Raw genomic sequence first — 18,014 nt, 5'->3', positions numbered from 1 at the left:
TTTTTTTGAAGCCGCCCAGATGGGCGGGGTATAAATAAATTATTATTATTATTATTATTATTATTATTATTATTATTATTATTATTATTATTATTATTACCATCAGCAAGGGGATAAAGCCTCAGCCAAGGAAAAGTAGTCTGAAGTGCTGCTAAGAATCTATTGCACAGCTGAAGGACTTTTTCATATGAACAAAGTGCAGCTGCTGCTGAAAGAATGCAGTTCCTAGTTGCTTCTGGAGAATGCCTGCTAAGCAGACAACTTTCATTGGTGAAAATGAGGGATCCATTAGTCTGATAACAGAATCCATTATTTCTGGGCGCAGAAATTTAAGAAATTGGCATGAAGTAGGGCAAATGCTCCATTTTCTCTTAGTCCCTCTCCAAGCACAATGATTGCAGGCAACAATGGCAATAAAACATACCTGTCTTTACCGCCCTCTTTTTTATCATCTCCTTCCTTGCTCTTGTTTTTTTCATTGTCAGTCATGTTATCAGATACAAGTTTCAGTGCACGCTCAGTGATAGAAACTATTTTCTGTACTGCCTGGAGTTCCTCTTCAGTTGGATAGATAGCAGCATGTTTGGTCATTACGTAACGATCATCTGAAGAATCTGGTCGACGAAGAGGCTGAATGCAGAAAGTGGATTTTAAAAATCAGATACATTTTATGTTTTCCTGCTTTCTGTTCTTTGCTATTTTATTAAAATTATCAAGTTCCCCCCCATAAAGTGCATTAAGAGAGCTCACATAAAGAAAACGAGATCTTAAAAAAATGTAAATTAAGAATTGGTTGGCATCAAAACCACACACCAGGGATAAAGAAAGGCTCTCCCTGCTCTGGAAAATAAATGGGGTGATACAGACCAAGACTTAGGAAGGCTTTCAAAGTTTTACGATTATTTGTTGCAGATTACATCAAATTCAAAAGATATGTAAAGATACAGGAATCTGAATCTCAACTGGTCACACTGTAAGAGAATCCTTATTCAGTTATCTTGTCTGAGTTTAAAAATTAAGACGGGGCAAATAAAGGAGAGCATGATTCTCTTTTTAGGTCCGAAACGCCTTGTAATCACCGGGGGGGGGGGGGCACTTTTTGGCACTGTAAGCTATGGTCCTGAACCGCAAGGGACCAAATACCATAAATAAAGAAATGGAAATGGAAACAAAAGACTGCAGTCACATATGTTATTCCTTCCTTCATTTGATGGGGCTCTGATTAAGACGATGGTGGAATAAGTGTCCTGATAACGCATGTAATATGATGGTGCCATCATGATGGCTCTAGATTTCACAGTTGGTTAGCAGAAGCCAATGCTTAGCTACTAAGCCTAGGCATAATTTGCAGACCTGATTGACTTACTAGGTTCCCCCCACCCCCAGTCTGTGGCACCAAATACATCAGGAGGAGAGAGACTATGCGAACAGTACTCACAGCTGGTCCCTGGGGCTGTGGTGGCATTCCTGGTCTAACACCAAGTAGTCCAAGAGGTCCTGGAGGTCCATGAGGATATCCTCCATCAGGTATTCTGTGGCGGTCATCCCAATGATGCTGCTCTTCTTCCATCCTCCTCCAGTACATGTCCTCCTCATAGCGTCTAAGTATATGAATTAAATCACTTATGCTTTCAGTTGATCCAGAAATACCTTTTATTGACGTTATGTTCAATAATTCAGGTCCCGCCAAAATTAATTTTTGGAACTTCAAATGTTAAAAAAGATATTGGATGCTGTAGGTTCAATAATTCTGTATTCGCTACAGAATTCATAGTAGGATCTGGATTACACCCATAAAAGGCCATTCGTACTCTTTATAAATATTTTCTATGCCTGCTGTCAATTATTTATTTAAAGGTAAAATTAATCCAGGTTTTCCAAGGCAAGCTTTCATAGGAATATAATTACACAGAATGGAAACTAATTCAGTTTTACAAAATGTACACTGGTTGCTATTAAAGTCTACATGTTACCTCATTTCCATTCTCCACCGTTCCTCCTCTTCGCGTCTTCTCCAATATTCTTCTTTCTGCATCTGCTTCCTCATCTTTTCTTCCTGGATCTTCCTTGCCCGGATGCTCGGCTTCACTTCTACTTGCAAGTCTGGGTTTACTTTTTTCTGTTGTAGAGAAGGAGAATTTTCATTTTATTTTCTTGTAAGATTTATTCTCTGTGGTCAGATCCATTTATTTTCACCAAGCAAAAACTGCAATTCAGTCAGAGACACAATCTTTCATATTAAAAAATATTATGAGGAACAAACAGTAAGTTACAGCATCATCCCTCCTCATGCAATACTTTCACTTGCAATACATATAAGTAGCTTAATATGTGGAGCAAACACTATATGGCTACCATAGTTCAGCTGGGGGAGGGAACAGTTGGTGCTCAAAATAGATGTACTACCTGCTTAGGTTTCATCCTAGAAGAGACCAAGTAAAACTCAATCACCATCAGATTTACTGAAAGAGACAGAACTAGACCATTTACGCTGCTAGTCAACTTACCTTATATTGTAATCTATGCCGCCTTCCTTTTAAATGCATCTCCTTGGCATTAGGATCATTAAAACTGCATTCACAAAGTTTGCAATGGAAACGAATAACCTTCCCTTCATCATTCCGTACCTTAAAAATAAAGAAAAATCAGTATAAAAATGGTTATTTAACACAATTTGGTTTCATAAAGAAACTGAACTGATTTTTGTCAATTTTTCACACAAAGACATGTTCTGGCATAAGATCTATGCAACTGTGGAGACAGAGAACCTGTATTAACCAGCTATAGCAGACTTCCATTAGGTTTAAAAAAAAACACAACTTTGACCCAAATATTTATTCTTACCTTTGCTATTGTCTAATATCAAAGTTGAATTACCTGTTTTCCAAGTTAATTGTTGTGTTCCAGATCAAGTGCAAAGCTTTTTGTTTCTCATAGCCAACAAAGCACTTCTACCCATGCGAGCACCTCTTTCAGAAATCTAGATCTATCCTGCGCCCCTGAACTAGTTCATATAGCAAATGCCTCTGCTATAAGTAAAGGTAAAGGTACCCCTGCCCGAACGGGCCAGTCTTGACAGACTCTGGGGTTTGTGCGCCCATCTCACATCTATTGGCCGGGGGCCAGCGCTGTCCGGAGACACTTCCGGGTCACGTGGCCAGCGTGACAAAGCTGCATCTGGCGAGCCAGCGCAGCACACGGAACGCCGTTTACCTTCCCGCTGGTAAGCGGTACCTATTTATCTACTTGCACCCGAAGGTGCTTTCGAACTGCTAGGTTGGCAGGCGCTGGGACCGAGCAGCGGGAGCGCACCCCACCGCGGGGATTCGAACCGCCGACCTTTCGATCGGCAAGCCCTAGGCGCTGAGGCTTTAGCCCACAGCGCCACCCGCGTCCCTGCGCCTCTGCTATACACAGCTGCTAAAACACCTCCTTAAGTAAGGTAACTTGCCACTCTAACCCCCCTTGGATTTTCCTGGAGCAAGTTTGCAATAGTTCTACTTTGGAACACTGTGTTGAAGCACTATTCTCAATCGCTGAAGAACACTCTATTACTCCAAAACACCGTTCTATAGATGTCCTTTCACTGTTAAAATCTTTTCTAAACACCAGAGCAAGCACAGTAACTACTAAGGTGTTTTGAATCGGGCTGTCTTTGAAGGCAGTTTGGAAGCTACAGTCCAGAGCAAGGGTCAGCAAGGTTTATCTTGCCTGGGCCGGATCGGTCACGCGGAGATCGCTTCATGGGCTGGATCGCGCGCGTGATTTTCAGTGTCTGCACATGTGCAGACGCATTTTGGGGCATCTGCGTTTGCACAGATGTGATTTCTGGTGCCAAGGAAGCAAGTCCCCGCGCCACGCCACTTTAGCACAGCGCGCGAGCGGGCACTTCAGTTTGGGGGCGGCTCATGGGCCGGTCAAACGACCCCCATGGGCTGCTTCCGGCCTATGGGCCTTAGGTTGCTGACCCCTGGTCCAGAGCATAGTGACTAGAATTTTGAACAGAGCAAACTGTGTAGGATATTGATCCTGAAAGATCTATACCCTGCATGTAACGCTTGTCCTGAAAGATCTACAGGGGTTAGCTATGCATTTCTAGGCTCACTTCAAAATGCTGATTATGACCTTGAAAACCCTACACTAAGGTTGGAGAACTAGATCCCGGATGGGGAACTTCCTAGTGGAACTCTCTGTCAGCAAGCCCTGCTTGCAAAGGAACAATTGGGAACTCAAGGCAAATAAACACTGTACTTTTAAAGCAAATACAATGCACACTTAAGCTACATGACTTCTCCCAAAGAATCCCGAGAACTGTACTTCCCCTCTACAGAGACAGAATTCCCAGTACCCATAACAAACCAGTTTCCAGGATTTATTGGGGAAAGCCAAGTACTTTAAATATGCATTTGATGCTTTGAATTTATGGTGTGGATTTGCCCCTCACTTTAAGCTCCTGATTGTTCCTTTGGAGCCATGTCCTTACCTGCCTCTCATCTGCTGTCACATATGTAACACATGTGGCAGCTGGCCATGGTCTGGGGGAAAGGGTTTCAAAGGCCTAATCAGAACCTGTGTTAGACCTATGAGACACCCCCCCCAACACAATATGGGACCTGGATTCCTGAAAGAATGTCCATCTATCCTGCCCTGAGCCTCAGATCTTCTGAGGAAGGTCACTTGTGAGTGTCTCTGCCATTTAAGGTCAGTAGCTATTAAATTTACAATGTTCTCAAATTTTGCCCCATCTGTGAAGCTCCCAGCAGAGGCATTTAACTCCTTTTCTTTCCTGATGGCTTTCAGGAAACAGACAAAAACCACTTTATTTCAGAGTGCTTACATCTGAATTCATTAAACAAATAAGTTGGAGAACTGTTGGTTTAATTCTTAACTGTCTGAATTTTGATGAGGTATTCCAAGGTGATATTTCAGATTTGTTAAAAATGCTATTTATTGTAAATCATTCAGAACTATGCTATCAAGCAATACACTATTCCCTAATACTACATTTGCTCTGAGCACATTTTCAGAGCAGCATGCAGGGGAAAACAATAGTTAGGAAAGTTAAGAATCCTCACTAAGTGGAAGGCTACTGCATGTTCATCTCTTGTCTTTCCTTTTACTGAGTGAAAGCTGACACTCAGTAATGCTGTGATTGCAAAAGAACAAATTCATCAGTAATACTGATGGCACACTACAGTGTAGGTGCAACTGTGCAACATATCAACACACTATATTGATGTAACCACTGTTCCAGATTTGCAAAATTTCAAAATCAGTGTCAACGCTTGATTCCCACTACCTGTTCCTTTGGAGCTGGAACTCTGAACAGTCAGTTTTGAAGGACACTCCATGTCCTCAGTGATCAGAATTGTTAAGACAGTCTCAGTATTCACACTCTAGTTTACCTGAAGACAAAGGCTGTGAAGTCAGCAGCAATGCTATTAGTAAAAAGGTAAACCATTAGGTCCAGTCGTGACCGACTCTGGGGTTGCGGCGCTCATCTCGCTTTATTGGCCGAGGGAGCCGGCGTACAGCTTCCGGGTCATGTGGCCAGCATGACTAAGCTGCTTCTGGTGAACCAGAGCAGCGCACGGAAACGCCGTACTCCACTGCAAATTCTTTCATAGACAAAATAGTCAAGTAGTTTCCTCACACAGAGACATGAAGCTAATTTAATTATCAGCATGATTTCACACTTCTGAGCCATATAAAGTAATCTAACACATTAATTCAGCAGTTTTGTTTAATTGCATTTAATGAACATAGTTTTTGAATGAATACCTCTTCGACATAGTCATGACCCACTGGTTGGACCTCACTTTGCAAAGCAGCAAGAGCTGTAGATGTTACCGATTCAGCAGACATATCTGGCTTAATTTCCTGTGTTTGCACTGCAGCAACAGAAGGAGTAGTTTTTATATTTTCTACTGCTTTTAATTCATCCACTTTGCTTCCTGTTGTCTGTAGCTTGTTACCACCTAATATGAAACATTTCACAAGTGAATATTAATTTTCATTACATTTTCAAGTCACATTTCTTGCCACAACCAAGGAGATGCTGGCCTACTGCTTAAAAACCTGGATATTCTGTAAATAATAAACAAGCAAGCAAGCCATAGCACAAAGAACAGGTAACATAAATGTTCAACAGTTAAAATAAATAAAATACAAGTTCAAATAAACTGTATGGTTTGTTTTAATAATGACAGCACGGCCCGGGACGTTCAAGAGGACAGGATAATTGGGTGCAAGACATGAACATGCTGAGCCTTGACCAAACAAAACTCTATGACAGCTATTGAAAATGCATTGTTCATATACAACATTAGGAGTTGTGTTCCATGGTAGCCCCATGTTCAGTATTGTAATCTCTAATAAAAGGCGTGTTGGAGCAGAGTAGTGTTGATATAATACTTTCCTAAACCATTTGAGTAGCAGTTTGTGTGCATGAGACAAACATTGCCATGAGAGAGACAGTGCTTAGAACTGCAAACAGATGCTTGGTTTGATGGGCTTCATGCAGCCAAGCAGAGAGAAAATTATAATTTCCAGTAGCTGTTAAAATCATAGCAGACACTCATTTTAAACCTGTTCTTGCATAAGCTTATTTAGTGTATCTTGCTATACTTCTCACTAAAATACTTCAGTACTTACCAACAAAGTTAATTTTGGGTGTGGATATTTTCTTTACAGCAACATTAGCTGGAACCATTGTTGCCTTGTTGTTGGATGTTGTGCTAAGTAGCACATTGGCGGAAGGAGTAAGAATTTTCACTGCCAAAGATGAAACGGAAGAATTCACAGTGCTGCTGTTAGTTGCAATGTTTGAAGAGACAGCAGTTGGTTTGGAAGCAGATGTTGCAGAAGTAGCCTGGGTCACGACGTTTGGTTCGGTTGAAGGAATGGGTTTGCCAAGTTTAGTATGAAGCTTAACCACCTAGAACCACCAATGAAGAAAGTTAATAGCAGAATCTACAAAACTGTTCCAACGTCTATTTAGAATCCTGTCTGTACTTCTAAGAGCTTGAAAGTATAAGTTTCAAGGGACCTTCAAAAGAATTCACAGAATTCATGAGGGGAAACTTAATGGAGTCTAATACACACATGAAATACTGCATGCAACTGCACCCCAGCCACACAACTGATGTACTCCCAACTGTTCCTCTGCAAGAGGTACTAACATTCAGTGCCTTTTACATTTGGCACCATTCTGACACTGCCCCTGTTGCCACCTTCAGAGACACCAAAAGAGGCTCAAGTGCATGAAGATCTGATTGTGTCCATGTTGGTAGCTAGTACATGGGACACTATGTAGAGATGTGTGTTTGCAGATTCTTTAATGTGTTGTAGCTCAGTTGGTTAGAGTGGTGCTGATAATGCAAAGGTTGCAGGTTTTGATCCCTGTAGGGGACAGCTGTATATTCCTGCATTGCAGGAGGTTCGATCAGTTGATCCTCAAGGCCCCTTCCAACTCTATGATTCAGATCAGAGAGACTTATCATTCTCTCTCCTCTCTCTCCCTCGCTCCAAATGAAAGCCTTATTCTGATAGGCGCAATTCAGGAGCTCCAAGTGCAACCAAACCCTGCCTAAGGTGGCGCTCACGTTTACTGCTGAATGAAGCCCTCGCTTGAATTAAAGCCATAGCTATAAAGGACAAATTGAGAGCACAATTCATTCATTTGAGGCTGAATTACCTAAAGGCATACTGTGTCAGGTAACTGAAAGGTGGGCAGTCTCAGCTTTCTATCAAATGTGATGAATTTTGCCTGCCTGTCAGACCATTCATTTTGTCCAGGGTGGGACACTAACTGGGTATAAAACCTGAGAAATGGGAAGACAGAGGAAGGAGAGGCTTACTTTTTGATGTTTCGCTCCACGAATATGAGCAGCATAAGCATCAGCTCCTGTGCAAGACACATCACAGAGTTCACAACGCAGCTGGTTCTGAGTCCCACGAGCAGATGAACTGTTGCTGGTTGTGTTCTGTGATGCTTTCAATGCTGCTTCTTTCTTTTTATGTTTCTGTCCCTCCAAATGTTCTTTGTAAGTCTGTTTAAATCACCACATGAATAACAGGATACTTTAGGTCATTTATCATATTATTCTGTTCATTGAAAAGCAAAGTGCAAGAGATAACCAACATGAAGCTGATTTGCTGCTGAAATGTATGCAGAAAATACATTCCTCCACATAATTATACAGTCGTATCTTGGAAGTCAAATGGAGTAAGTTTCGGAAGTCCGTTCGACTTCTAAAACGTTTGAAAACCAAAGTGCAATTGGAATATTTTAAACTGAAATAACCCTGAAGCCAAAAACTTATTGACCCTTCCCTGAATATTTGGCATATACTAATTGTTTCATTTTACGAAGCAATTAAGTTCATAATCAGAAAGCAGCAATACCTGTGGTCCAGCACAGCTGATCTTACAAACATCACAATAATGAATCTGGGGTGGTTTGGGAGGCTGTTTTGGTTTCAACTGTTTATTTTGGAATGGTGCCTTTTTCGTGAAGGTGGTCCCTGTCCAGGCGGCTGTCGCAGCAGCAGCAGCAGCTGCTGCCGCCGCCTGTTTCTGCTGCTGCTGCTGCTGTTGATAGTAAGATGATGCAGCTGAATATACTGCAGCCTCATAGCCGGAATACGATGTACCTTTAAATGATAAAAAAAGTTGTAAGTTATAAGCACGTTAAAGTTTGAAAATCTAAATGTAATAAATGCACAGTGCACACCAGTGTCACTTAATTAAGGAGGATTTCAGCATTAACATAGATGCACAAAACTTGTACTTAAAAGTAAAACCCATATTCTCAATCTGTATATCCTAGCAATGCTAAACAGCCAGAAAAGAGGAGTTTATTTCAAGTTTAAAAAGCATTTTTTTTCTAGTGGAGCAATGCCAACATCCACAAACATACAGCAAACCTGTACAATCAGTCCAACATAGATCTGTAAGGCATCACCTTGTGCCTGAAAAGGTTGATGATACCTGCTCTACACCAACAGTCTGCCATCAAGACTCTTTTTCACCTGTTCTAAAGAGTCTGAATTTGTAATCCTACCATTACCTCAGAGTAAATCCAACTGGCCGTAGTTGACTTACTTCTGAGTAAACCTGCACACAATCAGCACATTTGACAAAGCAAAAGTTCCCAAGAAGTAATTTGAGTACAGAACCTGTCTTTGAAAAATCTAGACATGTTCAGCACAGCATTTGTACCTTTGATCTTACAAAGGCATCTAAATAGTCATTTCTAGCCTCCAATATCCTTTCTTCAAGCAATACTCACCAGAATAAGTAACTGCTGTTGTACTGTATGTAGCACTTTGGGTATACGAGGGAACAACGGTAGCTGCTGCTGCAACTGGTTGCACAGTGGAAGATACAGGATATATGGAGAAAGTGGTAGTAGCTGGGCTTGGAGTGGCTGGTTTTATGGCTGTCACTTGACGAGTTTGCTGGGCTTGAGTATACTGAGTTGCTCCTTGGCTATAGCCGGCTTTTGGAGCTAATTAAGACAAAAGAGCAAAATTACATGAATCTTTTAAAAATCATGTAAAAAATTGTAATTTAAAAACCAATTTCATTTAATTTTTTCACTTTATCTTATTATTGAATAAGGCAGACAATATGGGAATAAATCTCGCACTACAGTTTAAGCTCTGCACTTGGAACTTCTATTATAAAATTGCTACTATCACAATAATAATGGGATCGGCACCTTAAAGCTTGTGCTTTTACTTTCAGTGCAACAACACTTAAACTAACATGTTTACCTCCACATTCTTTGAACACATGTAATAGTGGCTAAATGTATGCTTATTCAACATTCCTATCTAATATTTTATCCACCAATTTATATGAAAAAAAATTCCCACCAACATCTGGTTTAATGAAAAGAGGTGATTAGCTCCCAGTTAGAATGGGGCTGGCTCCATTATAAAACGCACCATACAGATATGTCCAGAAAATAAACTAATTTGAGTTATACCAAAAAAACTCTCTCGTTAAAAGCAGTTAACTCCCCGCCCCCGTTACTCTGCAACAATTTAAAGCATCTCCTTTCCTATTTCCTTCACACATAGCAGTTTGCTCCCCATCTGCGTAGACTAGTTGTAAAACAGTGTCAAGCCACATGAGGCTACATATGCACAAGAGCATACATTAGAGTGACACTCTCAAAAGCTTTGACCTTTTTTTTGGGCAGTCACAAAAAAGGTTGTTCTTCAAAGGTTGTTCTGAACTTAAAAGTTCAGAATGGCCAAATGTTTTACCTAGGAAGCAGACCCTCTAAGTCCTAAGAAGATAAAATACGGCATGCACTCTGTGATGCAGTCATGTTAGAATCTTTCTTTGAATAAAGCAGTTAAATGAGCATTTAGAAGCTAGGGGATTGTTAATATTCGCATATCTGGGCCCTAACTGCTTTACAAATACTAACTTAACCACCGAACAGTTAACCATTGAAAACCAAGCTATTAACAAACTATTTTATTTACTAGATTCTGAGCATCTGCAGATGGTAACACATTTGTGAACTATATCACAACAAAAAAGCTGGAGTTCTCTTTAAAGCTTGCAACTCACCTGTTTGGTAATACGATTCAGCCACAGAAGGCTGTGGCTGGGCAGCAGCTGCCACTGCAGCTGCAGTGGCTGTGGGTTGTTGATAGTATTGCTTGCTGTCATAAGCTACAGCTGGGGCAGTAGATCTAACATATGAATAGGTGTCCTTAAGAAGCATGGGAGTGGGGGAGAAAACACATGGACATTAGTTTTTCCATTAAATATATGGACTATTACTGAATTATTTTGATTATTCTAATTAATCAGACTTTAAAATAGTAGAAACATTCTACAGAATTGATAAGCTACATTTTTGAGGATCAAACTATGTATTTTTTGCCTAAGATTGCTAGATTAAATGAAGCTAGTACTGGACATCTTGCATTAAAGAAACAAATGTTAATGTCCTGTTAAGCAGCCTTTCCCCCTACATTTTTTTAAAAATGCTGTATCACCATCACTTTACCCACAAGACACCAAGCACAAACCTCTACATTAGGCTGGAGAATCTCCAGTGTTGCAGGCCAAATTTATCTCATAAAAAGTTTTCCCCAGACTGCACCCACCTTTCCCATACCAGGTGCCATATGTGACATCAAGTGCGGAGCAGGTAGAGATGCTGATAGATTGTTGTGAAACTGAGCTCTCTTTGGGATACAACTGCCTTTTATCTCAGGTTGTGTATAATAATCTACTAATATCTCACATATGTTGTAGCCTGCAGGCATGTACAGTGCTAAATAATTAAAAGTTCTGCAGCATGCTGATGAGGTGGTTATGCTACAGTTAATAATTTGCTAGGAATGTTCAGTGGCTAATAATTACTTAAATTATTGTTACTTTCCACATTAAGTAATGTTTTACATATTTCTTCCCCTAGGTGTTATAGTGCTATCCTCAGGTTTTTAAAAATATATTTGACTATGCGATGATCAAGCTAAAGGGGAAAAAAGATTTCTGTACTGTCTTACCAAACATATGGGTGCATGGAAGTACCACTGAAGGCATCTACAACAGCAGTAGCACAGGAAGTCCCCCAACAGGCCATTCCATGGGCAGATGGAGCTGAGCCAGTCCAGGATGTGCTGGATCTTAACCCAGACCCACTGTTGTTACTGGACTTGATTTATCTTGATCACTGCACCAACGTCAGGCTGGCACAGCAATTTGCCTGTCCCCATGCCCCCTGCCAGCATGAGTGACAGGGCTGAAGATGTGGTGGTAGATCTGCTACCCTATTACATTTCACCGTTACTCAGTCAGGGTCTGTTCTGTGAATAACTGACCTAAACTACAGAACAGTTATACATGCACATTCTTACTCTATATTTAACATATTCTATCGCCCATCATGTTTTAGAAGGTAAAAGACTCAATTTCACAAGTATTATGGTTTATCCATTAAGTACCTGGTAATTTTGTGTAGTGACTGGAGGTGGCGGCGGGGGAGCTTCTTGCTGTCTCTGTGTATAACCATAGTCTGTTGCTGTATGTGCCGTTGGGTAACCTCCATAGGCTGCCGCTGTTGCAGCAGCTGCAACAGCCACTGGTGCAGGCCTTGCAACTGCAACCGTTGCTGCTGCTGGGGCATAGGCAGCAGTAACTGTGTGTGCAGCTACAGGAGCCTGATGGACAGTGTAGCTTGCAACTGTAGTTGGATGGGAATAGGCTACACCTGAAGCTGGCTGCTGGCTGTAATAGAAAGACAAACACAAGAAATATGATGATGTTGTAATGAAGCCAGATGCCTAATAGCAAAGCTGCTTAAATTGTCCAAGTTTAAGGGTAGCTAAAAAAAAGGCTAAATTAAGTCTGAAACACAAGCACAGTGACCAAGAGTTTAAATAAGTCGTGGAATTCCCATTTCTCCAAACCTTTCAATGGGGCCTTTCACTTTTATGATCTTGGAAAAGCTCAGTTGCACAAACATCTGGCAAACGTCACAAGGTTAGCGAAATCGGCACTGAACATTAATGTTACTCTAAAGCAAAATAATTTAGAGCACAATCCTATGCATGTATACTCATCAGATGTAAATCTCACCAGGAGTTAATTGCCAGGAAAGTGCACAGGATTGCATCCTTAACCAATGAACCATTTTTAACAAAATATAATTTTGAGAGAATGTTTTTTGATGTAAAACAAACTTACATAAAGCAGAAGTGGAGAACCTCCAACCCACAGGCCAAACCTGCCCTACCAGGAATCCCCATTTGGTTCCGATGTAGTTTGGGGCAAGCCACACACTTGAAATCCTTTTGCAAGCAACCTTACAGTGCTCTCTGAACCCCTGATGTTTGAACTTTTAGAGAGGGCTGTCTGCAAAAGGGCTTTCGAATTGCCCACACTGTGCTTTAAAGTCTGAAAACCAGGGCTTCAAACCAGCGTAACCTAATGACAGTGCAACATCAGTTGATTTGACAGGTAGGGAGATACTGGCTAGAAATGCTTACCCACACCTGCTTTAAAGACATGTATAGATCAGTCAGGTACTTGGTTTTATAGCTATAGTACATCTAAGAAAACTACGATTTCACAACCTCTATATAAAACAACTACTGTGGAGTAAATGCTTCCAAACACTCTGCAGTGCAATAGAACCAAAGATACAGAGTCAGACATAGATTCCTAGAATGCTCCCAGGAAATGGAAAGCCTCAAAAAAGCACACCTGAAAATGTATTTGCAGCTAATTTCCTTCATGGGAAAGTATTTTCATCTCCTACACTAACACATACAGAGAAAAGTCATGTAAGCACCATATTCATGTAATTATAAACATTTAGATCACTGGTAAGCAACCTTGATAGCTGTGTGGGCCACATTTGTTTGAGGGCCATGTACAAATTAACGCTCCCCCGCACACAGATAGAGGGTAAGGAGGGATGATACATGATTCCGTCATGTGTCTCTCATGCTCCCCAGCCGACTGGCACTGAAAATCAAGCTTCCTCCACCCCCAGCCCATCAAACAGCTGTTTAGCATGCTGTGGGAAGAACAACTGTAAGTGAAGGAAGATCCCTGTGCATCTTCTTATCCATATAAACTGTGTTCCCTGCAGCCTGACAAACAGCTCTTTGACAGGCTGAAAAGAACATGTGGCAGGAGCTGAATCCCAGGATAGAAGGCTAGGAATTTCGTAACAGGCCACAATAAGGCAGTGCATTGTCAACTTGCAGGCAGGGACCATTTTCATTCTTGTATAGCATTTAGTAATTTTAGGTGCACTATTTTGTATTACAAGCATAGCAATGTTGAGTGCAGTTCAATTCCTTCCCACTCACATTTCTGACCATACCATTATCCAGCATCCTGGGTCCACCGAACATCTTATTTTAATTGGGCTATTCAGGGGTGAGGGGCAGAATGGGGTGAGCACACTAGTGTCAAAGTCAGCTACATTAAAAAACTGTTTTTCTCCACTGATTTCTAGAGGCAGCTCTTACTTCTATTCTGATGACATTTAAATAGGCTGTTTGGGGGAAGGGGTCCTTTTTTGTAGTTTTGGGGTTAATCAGAGACATGTGTTTGGTTACTCCTTCCTCATGCATGTGTGGAGCAATTGCGACTACATAACCTCAAACACTCAAAAACAAACTGGTATAAGTGTATATATGATATGATAGTATAATTAGGAAAAAAGGAAGATTCAGCTGAATCTACAGAGAAAGTAAGAAAATAATAATAAACAACATATACTTCATGAAACAATCATTCTAGCAACCTTCAAATGACAACTCTTATCTTGCAAGAATTGTCCAAGAAAATACCCCCAAAGGATTTTTTTTTTTAATGCCATCTTTGAAGAAAAGTTTCAAAGTAGCAACATAATTGTGCATACACTCTCCCCACAAAATGCTTAAATGCAAAACATAAGTAGGCTCACAGAATGCTTAAAAAGTGATTTTAGGCAAGTGAAGCCAACATTTTCTTTATTTTGAGAAGGCAGGCAGTGAAATGTCATTCATTATAATAATGATGAAGCAGCAAATCAAAAGTATATATACCATTTAGAAATATTTGAAATGTTTCATGTGAAGAAAATGTATTTTGTTATGGCACAGAATGAACAGCCTTAACATTATTCTTTCTAAGGCTGGTATAGTTCTGTTACCACATTTACTTTAGCAAACCTGTTCCCCTTGCGTCTGCCACAACCCGCAGAGCCAGTGATCGAGTTTGCAAGAATTTACAAATTGTAGGATTTGACCTCCTACCTCCTGGGTAGAGGCCTCCCTCAACCTTGTATTCTGAGGCACACTGGCAAGAACTAGTAACTTCTGCTAATCTCCTTTAAACAGAAACTGTGTGCAAAAGGAGACAGTTAAAATAGTGTCTCAAACCACCAATTCTTCCCTTCTCTTTGGTCTGAATAATTTCTCATGACAACTGATCTATGCATAGCCTGTTCCTTGTTGACTCCATTCTTCTACTAATCCCCCCACACATACATAATTTAGTACTGAATCAACATTTTTAGAGATTCTTTTCATCTGTGATCATGCCTAGGAAGTTGTGTGTGTCCCCCCCCCTTTTCTAATAGGAATCAGTAGCTCTGTCATTTTTATTAGCAATAAGCTATCACTGTCATAGAAACATTTTGTATCACTATAATACCATGGTAATTCATAGTTTGTAAAATAATTTCTGATGCTCTTCTTTATAGCTGTATTAAAGCATGGCTAAACTCTAGAGAAGTTTTGACAGAATGGAGGCAACTGTTCTGTTCTAATCACTATTTCTGCATATGAAGTAATTCCATCCTCTACCTAAAACTTTGCTGTATCTTTGCTGTATTTGAAGCTCTTCCAAAGAAGTATTCTAATTAATTGTGATGAAGTTTAGATCTCTTATAAGAAAAATAAGTAATTTTATATTCCTTCAGAGTTTCAAATAAAAAGTAATGTCCTTTACTTAAAATACAGAGAATGTTGGACATATAGTAAAATCTGGATAAGAAATATAACAGCCCAGATTTTTTTATTTTGCCAGTGAATAAAAACCAAGTCCCAACAGATAGGTTTTGTTTTAAAATGTACCCGAGTCATTCAAAGTTTTGATTTACAAAGCCCTATACAGCTCAGGACCTCAATATCCTAATGAAATACTTCTCCGCCTTTCACCAATTTTATTTGGCATGCCATTACAGTCATCTTGGGGTCAAGATAACCTGGCCACTGTAGTACATGCCCTGCTAACCTTGAGAATAGATTACTATAATACGCTCTACGTGGGGCTTCCCATGGCCCTGGTCCAGAAACTTAACCTGGAGTAGAATGAAATGGCAATGCTGCGTGATGGGGGAGGACAGCAGACAGCATGCGACAGCCTTGCTATAAAAAATTCTACACCAGCTGTTTGTAGGCCATAGAGCCAGGTTCAGGGTTCTTGTATTAATCATTACTGAGATAATTTTGTATTGTTTCTACAGTATATGATGTTTTATTGTATTCACATATAACAGTATATTCCGCACTGTCTTGCTATTTTATTTGAGTGGACAATATATAAACAAATATAAAATACTTTCTATATTGTTGTTTTATTGTTAAAGGTGAGGGTGGCTTTTTGTTATATATGCCACCCAAATAAGTTTTGTATGAGGCACTAACTGTTTTCCATAGGCTATAGAGCAGGGGTCAGCAAGGTTAACCTTGCCTGGTCCAGCATCTGCGTTGACGTGATCTCCAGCACTGCGGAAGCAAGTCCCCGTGCCATGCTGGTTTAGTGCAGCGTGCGGAGACTCACCAAGTGGGTGGCTTGGTTGGGGGCGGGGCGGGAGCCGGTTAATCGACCCCCGTGGGCCGCTTGCGGCCCATGGGCCTTAGGTTGCCGACCCCTGCTATAGAGTCAACAAAATGCAAGAAATGAGCAGTGAATTTCTGAGAAGTGGCAACAATATTATTTCCAGTAATTACAGAACTGGAAAATCTATTTGGGCTTTCGACAATTCAGAGTTGTACTTCTTCAAATGGAACATTGGAAAGGCAGATTTGGCAAGTCTGCAAGTACAACTGTTACACTGTGGCTAGAGAGAATTCCATCACGTTAGAAATCTTACACAGGGAACAGAATACCCATGCATTATTATTAAGACTCAAGACCAAACAATGGAGAAGTCTGTAAAGTATATTTCTGCTGTAGTATGTAAAACGCCGGTATCAAGCGAAATAAACTGAAGGTTGGCTACATACCTTTCAAAAATGTTATTTCCAACAATATGGACAAGATCTCAAGCACCATGCAGAATACATGCAGATGCACATTTCCCCATTTCGAAAAGCCATTCTAATTTCAGGAAACCACTTCACAAGGAGGAAGCACCCCTAGCCCTCTCCCCAGATTTGAATAGCTTTGCACATGCAGTTCTTTGGATCTCAGCCTCTGTTTATATCAGAAATATACACTTTTAAGACTGTGCCATGAAATATGCAAGTGTTTACCATGAAAAAGCAACTGATTTTAGTTAATAAAATACAGTTCCAATTATTAAAACCTAAGAGGTGTAGGTATGACCTAGCAGCTGTAAAAAATCCTGAAACAATAAAAGCATTCTATGTGGATATTCATTTGAAGCAAGAGAATGATTAGACCAGGCATCCCCAACCTCTGGCCCTCCAGATGTTTTGGACTACAATTCCCATCATCCCTGACGACTGGTCCTGTTAGCTAGGGATCATGGGAGTTGTAGGCCAAAACATCTGGAGGGCCACAGGTTGGGGATGCCTGGATTAGACAATTGCCATCAATTGACAAGTTTTCAAGTTCAAGGTTTACCTCTAAGACATTCTAATTATACAAGAGGTCACAAAGTTGGTTAAGTAAATTTATATATAAAGTAGTGCTGTCATTACAGTTATCTCCACTATGCCAAAATCTGACAAAAATACAAATTGTTTTAAATTGGAGGTATTTACACAGTAAACAAAACAATTTAACAAAATGGCCAGATTCTTAAAGAGGAGATAGACTGTCTTTCAGATGTAATAAATGTTCCTTTCACTGTGGATAATTTCAGCTAAGCGAGGTACTGTATGTGCATGCTATTTTGAAGTTATGTAATTAAGAAGTTATGAAATTTATCATCTCTTTCAAAATCATTCCATTTCAAGTTTCATTTGGTAACACCTGTTCCCGAAATTATGAAAAATTGCACAACCACACCATACTGAACACTTATTTTGGGGGAACTCTTAAACTAGTGTACGTATTTATAGTTTTTAGAGCCAAGTCATCACAAAACAACATACATCTTTTACAAAAATGTAAAATACACGAGGCACATAATATACTATGAGAAAGCTGCTCTGAATCACACAAGCCATGAATTCTTAAAGTCTGCACTGAGGGGGCCTAAAGGAAACACTGTCAGTTCTTAATAATGAGTATGTCAGACTATAGCCTTTGTCTTTGTAAACTTTATATTGTAAACCACCCTGTGATCT

At 40.2% G+C, this 18,014-nt stretch overlaps 1 protein-coding gene across 2 annotated transcripts in view; it reads right to left on the bottom strand.

Annotated features, from left to right (window-relative positions):
- The window catches only part of ZFR (zinc finger RNA binding protein), a 33,733-nt gene that overhangs the window by 13,877 nt on the left and 1,842 nt on the right, over positions 1-18,014 (bottom strand). For both annotated transcript variants that reach the window (XR_014012853.1, XM_081212743.1), the window contains exons 3-13: positions 11,979-12,261; positions 10,591-10,735; positions 9,293-9,511; positions 8,407-8,654; positions 7,860-8,051; positions 6,655-6,937; positions 5,782-5,978; positions 2,508-2,627; positions 1,974-2,119; positions 1,439-1,601; positions 425-630 (exon numbers count right to left, since the gene is read on the bottom strand). Coding sequence is in view for 1 of the 2 variants with exons in the window: in XM_081212743.1 (XP_081068869.1) it covers positions 425-630; positions 1,439-1,601; positions 1,974-2,119; positions 2,508-2,627; positions 5,782-5,978; positions 6,655-6,937; positions 7,860-8,051; positions 8,407-8,654; positions 9,293-9,511; positions 10,591-10,735; positions 11,979-12,261 (2,202 nt within the window). In the remaining variant the exon portion in view is untranslated. The remainder of the gene's footprint in view (positions 1-424; positions 631-1,438; positions 1,602-1,973; positions 2,120-2,507; positions 2,628-5,781; positions 5,979-6,654; positions 6,938-7,859; positions 8,052-8,406; positions 8,655-9,292; positions 9,512-10,590; positions 10,736-11,978; positions 12,262-18,014) is intronic.

This window comes from Podarcis bocagei, assembly GCF_964188305.1.
Source record: "Podarcis bocagei genome assembly, chromosome: 11".
In the NCBI taxonomy this organism is placed as follows: domain Eukaryota; kingdom Metazoa; phylum Chordata; class Lepidosauria; order Squamata; family Lacertidae; genus Podarcis; species Podarcis bocagei.
Note: the sequence above shows the minus strand (reverse complement) of the source record. Positions and strands in the feature narration are given on the sequence as shown.